At 37.3% G+C, this 9,060-nt stretch overlaps 1 protein-coding gene across 1 annotated transcript in view; it reads left to right on the forward strand.

Annotated features, from left to right (window-relative positions):
• C4H14orf39 (chromosome 4 C14orf39 homolog) overlaps positions 1-2,700 on the forward strand; it is a 38,900-nt gene extending 36,200 nt beyond the window's left edge. Inside the window, exons 18-19 of the mRNA XM_063333173.1 lie at positions 1,225-1,282; positions 2,498-2,700. Coding sequence (XP_063189243.1) covers positions 1,225-1,282; positions 2,498-2,700 — 261 coding nt within the window. The remainder of the gene's footprint in view (positions 1-1,224; positions 1,283-2,497) is intronic.
• The last annotated feature ends 6,360 nt before the right edge of the window (positions 2,701-9,060 follow it).

A 9,060-nucleotide genomic window follows, 5' to 3' on the forward strand; every position in this document is an offset into this window, starting at 1 on the left:
CATATGGGCAAGATTGGATCTTGTGCAAATATACAGGTGACTAGATTCACAAAGAGTCTTCCGTCTCAGTATTGCAATGCAAAACTTTGGGGACCCTAGCAGAATTCAGAACTCGTATGCCTGTCCTGTGTGATTTTGTCTTACTGAAGTGATCAGTCGAGTACTTAAAATTTTTCTTTTTCCCCTACATTTTTCACAAAATGCAGCACACTGAAAAAAGGATGAAAGGGCTATTTATTAGGAATATTGAAGAGCAAATATGGATTAGTTAAATGGAAGAGATAGGTAGGCAACTAATTGTAACAGGGAGTGGAATCCAGGTCTTCCTTTTCTTTTGCAAGTTCCCTAACTATGGTGCTTTAGAGAAATTTTTACTCTCGTGGGCTAATAGATAGATAGCTGGGTATTCAGGATAGATGTGTGTCAGTGCATAGTGCAATGGTTAGGTATCATTCCCTGGCAATGTAGATTCGAAGCCCATTATGCAAACAAGGGATTTGAACCCAGGTATCTCCTGTTTCAGTGGGTGTGCTCAGTCTTGAGGTTACTAGATAAAAGCTGAAGGAGGGAAGAGGGAAAATACTATTATATTTTGCGTTTGGCAATATATGTGTTGTTGATAACTCCTAGTGTGAATTGTTTAGGAGTGACGTTGGTATTAAGTCACCTAGTGCTGTCAGAACCGCTTTTATTTTGTGCCTGCTCAGTGGCAGAAACCAAGAATTTACTAGCCTGTAGCAGTCATGTTAGATGGGAGTTTTGAAGGACTTAGATATCTGTTATAAATCTACCCTAAGAACTCTTCTCAACAGTGATGAGTGGTTATTCTGCTACTCTTTCTGGCAATATTAGGTCCTACTCAGTAGGCAGTGATTATGTTGCTGCTTAGAGGTTTTCTAAAACGTCACAGAACGAAGTAATTTTGAATCTTTTCACTTTAAAAAACATCAATAATTCAGATCAGATTTTGGTCTGTTCTCAATCTGATGATTTTTCCAGAAGAATGGAGGGAGTGTGTTTGCAGATGTAAGCTAATATCATAAAACCTGTATCACCTTGAGTTCACCTTGCAACTTTATGGACTGATACATACATAACTGCAAATTTTGTGAAGGCTGCTAACGTTCACTGAGACCAAGAACGAATGAACTTATTAGATGTCAACATTAGAACTTATCTTTTGTCTTTCTCATTTGTTAAATAAAATGGCTGTTTACATTTCAGGCAGAGGAAAGTTATTCTGTGGGAAATTTGAACCCTCTGTCCCCACACAAAGATATTGGTAAGTCTAAAAATCACATATACTTTTGTATACCAGCTGTCTTCTATTTGTGCTTATGTGACTGACAAGCTTATGATCCTGCTTAACAAGGCACCTTTGGTTGTCTAAAAAGGTGTTCGGTTGTAATACTGCAGTTCAGTGGTTTGTTGCGTTCATTTGTGTTTTGACTATCATAAATCTTTCCCTGCGTGTTTGGCTTCAAATATATGAGAAGTCATGAAAAAAAGGTACGAGTAAAACAGAAATAGGCATAGTGTTAAGTGTGCTTGAAGCAAACTGAGATGACCTGCAAGGGAAAACAAAAATGTAAGTGCCAAAGCTTTTTCACTGATAAAAAGAACTGTTCTTTTAATGGAAAAAACTACAGTATTTGGTAAATTCACCCTTTAATTTAAGGCTGCCAGCTTAGCATTGTAAGAATACATCTGTTGGGTTTTTTCCTCCCTCAACTAAAATGAAAATAAAGTTTCCATTTGGTTAAAGAAATCTTGATAGTAAACTTACTTCCATCAGTTTAAACTGTTGGAGGTACACAATGTTAGAGAGAGGAGAGTCAGACTTAATACAGCATCTTCCACTCATACTGAGCCACGCACATTCGCACATTCTGTGTGAAATCCTGGCTTTACTGAAATGAAAGGCCAATTTTTCATTATATTGATAGGATCAAAACTTACTCTTGATCAAACACTTTTCTGAAGGGAACTGTAATCTGCTCTTTTGTTTTGAGGTGCTACAAGTGCAAAGCCACTTGAAGTGTATTTTTATAAGGTTGTATGCATTTTTCTGTTGTAGAGAAAAGTGTATGAATTTTCTGTTACTAAATATAAAACTCGGGTGTTTTTCTGTCAGCTTTGTTTCTCCAAGTATTTCAGTGGTTGATCTCATTGTTCTGTAGAGAAGAAATAATCTGCAAAAATATATCAGTTTACAAAGACCTCTGTTGCTTAGTATTCAAAATATTTCACCCAGTATATCATGCAGAAGCGTTTTGTTGTTCTAAATCATTCAAGTACTTCACACTTCATTCTGTGTAGGTTCTAATAATGCCCTCCTTGAAGTACCATTTCTAGTGCAGAAATAAACACACAACAGTAGGCTGATACTCATCAGATGCTGGGAGTAAAATATTAGTAAAGAAACATACTATGCTGAATGCAGTATTCTTTCAGTAAGATTTAATCTCATAATAAATATAATGTGTATTCCATATAGGAAGCTTGTTTGGGAAATCAGAAAGTGAGGATGCATTTGCCTTTCCTTTTCCTTCGGAGTCGACTTCTCATGCATTTGGAGATGGAAAAGATGACTTCAGTTTTCCATTTGCATTTGGACAGGATCAGAGATCATCACAGTCTCCTTCTATGAAAGGTTTTCATTCTTCTTTACAAAATACAAAGCCATTTACGTTCTTTTGAATACCTTTGACTTCCTTGTAAATTCTTTTCCTACTTAGCCTTGACAAATGTTTTCAGTTTCTGAAGTTAAAGTACTAAGCATTTAATCTTCTCCTTTCATTTCATGTAAGAATATGTTATTGCAATTGTTGCAAGAGCATGTGTATGTTCATCAGGCACACATGCTTTGAGATGCAACTCTTATTTTTCTTACTTACTTTCTAAATATGTTGTTTTCATAAAATGTTATGATATGTTCTTGCTAAATTGTCACTTAGAAGCAGCAGAAATGTCATTTTACAGTAGTGTGTTGAGTTAATTCAATATTTGTGAAAAAGCGTCTAAACTTCTAGAGGAGTACTTTCAGCCTCTGATAGGAACTAAATAACTTGTATAGAAAGTGTTAATGTAGAACTGTTAATGTAGAAATGTTAATGTAGAAACTGCTACTGTTACTGTAGCAGTAAAAGCTGAATTTGAGTTGAAGACAATGTTCTTACATTAGCTGTTAATACACAGAATATTTATAAAATTTTTGAAGTAAACATTTTTGTTAATTTTGTGTGAAGTTTTGTAGGTATTTCTTAATGTCAGAAGTTAAATAATGTCGCAATTGTAATACGTAGCATTTCAACTTCTGTCTTTCTAACTTGAAACACTGAAAGCAAGTTCCTTCCTCTTTATACAGTATGTTTCAAAAAAAGATACAAAAGCAGACAGTTCCAAAAGTCTAACTGTGGTCAGTACAAGTATATCCACTGGTCCTCCACAAATGGCTTTCCCTAGAGAAAGGGGATCCTCTTGTCTGTGTAGCAGGGGCTGTTTGAGAGCAAAGTGTTATTTGCTCATTACCATTTGTTGTTTGCAGTTATTGCCCCTGTGGTGCTGATACAATAAATGGGCTGTGTACTAGTTCCTCATTCCTCGATGCAGAGTCAGGAAAGTTAATTTGTATCGCTGTTGAAAGTGTGGAAAGCTAACTTAGCTGACTCTGGACTCCAGTAGATGAGGAACAGGTATTACGCACATGACTACAACTTAACTAGGAGCCAGTCGCCTCCAGCAGCGGGATAGCAATGGGAGCTGGGAGCTGTAATCTCTTAAAAGCAGTGCAGCTGTCTGCAAAGTGGTAATATGGTTATACTGTGTACTTCTACTGTGAATCCTTGGAGGTGGGGGTTGCCTTTTTGTTCTGTCCTTATAATGCATCTAGTAAAATAGAGTTCAGGTTCACAACTGAGCCCTAAGGTAATAACAATAAAAACCTCTCTTAAATAAGCAAAGCAGGGATTTGACTTTGAATCTTATATGAGTATGCCAACTGGAAGACAAATGTTTATTTAGGGCCCTGATATCTTTACTGTTCCACTTAAGTTTTTAAAGACCTTTTTGACAGAAAACTATTTGACTTGAAAATTCCTTGTAAAAGCTAGTGTACCACCCAGCATTAGGTCAGTGCTGGTTAAATACTTTATGTCACCAAAACGGTAGGAAATACCATGATATTTGAATAAATCAGCCTTGGAATTTGTTGAGTAAAATTTTTGAAGAGTGAAGAATGAAATTTGCACTCTTACCTGCTGCTGCCAGGAGGAAGACACTGATGCCTCAGTTTTCTTTCTCCCACAGAAATAATACCTATATGGAGATGTCATTTTTCTGATCAGAAATAACACAAAGAGCATTTCTCCACATTTGCCTTGTTGTGCAAAGTGGTATTCCAGTAAAAAAATTTCATTATAATTTGTGAGGTGATATAACACTTTGACTGGAGCCCCGTCTACTATTTTACTGTTGATTTTACCGATGCATAAATGTACAGCGTGCTTATTGCTTATAAACAGTCTGGGATATTTGGCTAACAAATAAGCAACAGCTGGACAGGTTTAATGCTAAAAAAATAATTTAGAAACTTGGAGGGAAAGCCTTCCAGCATTTGTGGGATATAGCATTTATTTTAATGTAGTGCTGTTTTATGGGTTCACACAATACCTTTGATAGAAAATCAGACATTCATCAGACTGTTCCTACTCAAAAATCATATTTCCATTTAAGAGCAATTTATTAATTTTTGGTAACTTCAGTCTGTGTCTATCAATATAAAGCATATATGCACAGCGTAACATTCTTTAGGACAAATTTCATGATGCTGTTTATGTGTAATGCTTAAGGTGATAAAACCACAAGAGTGCCTTAATTTTATATCACAAAAACTGTTCAGTGTTCAAGTATGAATACGGCATGTAGTATTGTTAAAATGGGTTCTTTAGCATATTAAATTTTCAATAATAACACTGTGTGAATACTTTGAGGGGGGAAAAAATATGTATATACCATCACACTGTAGACTCATCTCATACAATTGGTCACTCATTTTATGTGTAGTATAGTGAGAACAACCAGAATCCTTGGTTGGAAAAACTGCAGTGATACAAGTGGCACAAAACCCGTAGTATTGATTAGAGAACATTAAATGTAAATAGTGGCTCTATGTCTAGCTACCTGTTAAGATTAATAGTAGGGTGCAAAAAATACCACCTGGATATTTAAACATCAAACAATTAATTAAAACCCTGGTTTCAGTTGGAACTGTTCACAGTCTGAGTTGCAGTTTTTCCACACAATTCAAGAAAATTACTGCACTGAACCCCATTGAAATTCTGTACATGATTGCCTGTCCAGTTTGGGCCCTATACAAAGAAAAAATTTCTATTTCATTTTTCTGTTCAAGACCATGAACATAATTAAAACTTAAAGTTGGAAGTAAAGGGATGTCACTGCATACATGTGGGCAGATGCAAACTTTGGGGGCAGGGGTAGAAGAATCATGGCATCGTAAGAAAACAATCTTACACTATAGCATTAATACGCTTAAACATTTCAAGGAAATAAGCTTTAAGTGCTACTTATTGCAACAGATTGGAATGTGTAGACTTACAGTATTAGATGGTAGTAATCTCCCCAGTGCAAGGCTGATTGCATGGGTAGCAAGAGTTGGCTAATCCTTTTCAGCCAATGGCATAAAACAAGGATTAGTTTTTCATTTACTGCAACTGAGTGGGTCATTAGGATCCAAAGACACTAATGAGCCTGAACAGGCAATTGGATTCCAGTTTCAAAGTTACAGGCTAGTTCAAAATGAGATGCTTGTGTCTTTTAATGATTTAAAACATGATGTTTCTGTGACCTTTTTCCGGAAAAAAATGAGTGAAGGATATAACCATGGAACACAAACCTGGAATGTTGACTTTTTCTTTTGGAGCTTGAGTTTTTGCCAGATTTGTTGCCTTAGAGGCTGAATGGCTCATTTAGAAATACCTCTGTTGCCTTGTTTTATGTTCTGCTCTTGATGTCTCCAGAGTTGACACAAGTCACATGCAATCAAGTCTATATTCCTGGTGGACAGGCACTGTCCTAATATTCTCTGACTCACACCCAGGTTGTTTGCAGCTCAGCAGTTCTGCTTCCAGACACATCACTTTGTGTTCTGATGCTAACATCTTGCTGAGAAATTGCCTCTTGGCATGTTGTTGCTTGAGTCCTGTACCTTGCTTGATTTGATGTGAGGATGATGCTCTTTTTAGCACTTGCAACACATTACCTTTGGAAAGGTAAATTTTACCCCCCCACCTTGCTACATCCCAGATTTTCTTCTTTTCAGTAATCACTTGAGTTCAGCAATAATAGATGGCTTGTATTTGGTTTCATTCAAATCAAAAGATGCTGCCAAAAGGGTATAAAAGAAAATATCAAAGGGACATTTCCACGTTAATAGACTGTTTAAACATGTACAAAAGGCAAATACTTTGACTGTTATAATTCCCTGGGAGAAATAATGTCAAATGTTTTAGTAACATGAACTTAATTTTCTGTATTGTACCACAATCCACAAAGCAGCCACAAAATTATTTCACACAGCACAGGACTTACTCCATAGTCCTTTGAGACGTGGGTTGGGAAAAATCAGGGGAAGAAGTGTAGGGTTAAGTAAAAAAAGTTCTTGCTAGTGGGGAACCAGCTCTTATGACTGGTGGGAAGCTTGGTAGTTGACAGTCCATGCATCTTGGTAGCTGACAGTCCATACTGAAACTCAGTTTGGAGCTTGCAATTCTTATCTGCTCCCTTCTGCTGTAGCAGGACTGCCTTGAGCTAAGTGTGGTCTCTTGCTGCTTTTTTCTTTTTCTTGAGGCACGTGTTTGGCTAGTTTTACTATTTCCACAAAATGCATGGTGCTGTGATCAGTGATGTTGCTCACTGCCACAGCTGCAGTGGGCTCATGTCTAGAAGCTATGAGTATCAGAAGTGATTAAAGATGTTCCTTAACAATTATCCACAAAATCCTTTGCAAGCAATATTTCCGTTATATCTCAGGGAGGTACGAAGCCTTTGAAGCACCCAAGCAGGACTGGTGTGCACTACAGTTTCAAATTATGCCACATGGGTTGACAAATGTCACCAGATACAGTACATACTTCAAGGTGATTTTTTTGCCTTGGGAATCTTGCCACGAACACTTGACCAGTCATGTTTCTCACTGCTATATATTGAAGGAGTTATACGCAGCTGCCTATTTTTTTTTCTCCCTCACAGTTGGAAGAGGCTCTCAGAAATATACCAGTTATTGCAGATGTGATCTTAGAAGTGAGATGTTAAACTAAGGCCCTGACCACCTGTGCTCATTGCAGACCCATTGCTTGCCACTGCTGCTGTTTTGTTGTGAGAAGAGTGATGCAGAGCATGGCTTCTTAGGTCTATTTTTTTTCCATCTTTAACTAATACTTGTGACTCATTATCGGAGGCCAAAGAGCAGTAGAGTTCTGATAAAAAAGATGTAAATCACAGATTATGCGGAAAACTAACACTGAACACAGAGGTGCTTTTAAACCCATGATGGCCATCCATCCAGAGGACTTAAGCTGGTTATTTGAAGTAGGTCCTGACTTCCTGTAAACTTCCACTTTACCTTGGATTGTGCTCTTACCAGGTTTCAAAAAAATAGACCTTTTTTTTTTTTTTTTTTTTTTTCCCTAGCACAGGAGAAGCATTCTGATTGCAAAAACAGCGCGGTAACTGTTGGATAGATTTTTTTGCTTTAGGCTAACTTCACAGACCTGAGAGTTATGAGAGTGGCGTTACACTTTGGTGTTTGGGGGGGTTGATGTTGTTGCTGCATAAGCCTGTAATTCTCATTTGCCAATTACAAATTAATATAGTATGGTGGTGACTAAAAATTACAATCTGCTGGGTGCCTGGGGCCACATATGGTAAGAATGTAGTGTTATTATCACTTGTGGACGGAGTTGTATCAAAATTACCAATTGTAGTAACAATTTGTTGAAGAATTGTTTAAAAAAGCCAATAATGTAACGGACGTAAGACATTAATTGTCTAGATCTCTCTTTTAAATAGTCCTGTAATATTCTTGCTGCTTTTCAGTAAGACACTTAGATTACCTGTCTTGTGTTGCATTGAAACTGTGGAGCTGCATTAGGTGATTATATTGTCATTGAGAATCTCACAATCCCCAGTAACATAATGAGGAACTGAGTCAGGGATTGGATTGTTGAGGGACATCACGTTGTTGCAGACTTCCTGCAAGCAGGATCACAGGCAAGAATATTAGCTCAGATCTTCTGAAACTGTTGCTACTGCCTGGACCACTGAACCATCTGTGGGTAAGGACATTTATCTCTGTGGATGTCAAAGAAATATTCCCAGGAGCTACACATTTGTATAAAATAATTGAAAATATTAGTGGTAGGCAAGAGATTTTTATGCTAGCGTGAAGGGACCATGAGGTTCTTTTCTGAAGAATCAGAAATATTACATCAGAATGATGAGATACAGATAAACTTCCTTTGTACGTAATGCATCCGTTGGTTTGGCCTAAAGTCTATGCACTGCCTGGGTCACTATGATAACCAGGGTTTGCTGGGGTATGGAAGAGCCACATGGACCGTCTGCTCTTGTTGCTGTGCTGATTTTGTGGAAGAGGGAAGGCACAGATGAGTTCCTGTGTTGCTGAAGTTGCTTTAGTGTTACCTTTGGCATGTCTGTGATATACAGCAAAACCAAAGGGTTGAGGCATAAGTCTTTTTCAGTATGTAAATTACATGTTCACAGCAGCATAAGGCTGGCAGCAGCGTATGCTGCTTTGCATGTTTATTGCAGCTAGCTCACATATTGCAGTGTCAATATTTTAACAGAGAACATTTTACATCACAAACAGAAAAAAAAAGAAAGACGGTCCAGTGGATACTATATGTATTTCAGTTCCCTTTACTGAGTTTTATCTGAGCTGACACTACTGGAATAAAGTAGATTGTCAAAGTCTGGGAAGAGTGCTTTTATCATTTGCAAGTATTGGCATAAAGTAAAATA

The sequence above is a fragment of the Chroicocephalus ridibundus genome, chromosome 4 (genome assembly GCF_963924245.1).
Source record: "Chroicocephalus ridibundus chromosome 4, bChrRid1.1, whole genome shotgun sequence".
NCBI classification, from domain to species: Eukaryota; Metazoa; Chordata; class Aves; order Charadriiformes; family Laridae; genus Chroicocephalus; species Chroicocephalus ridibundus.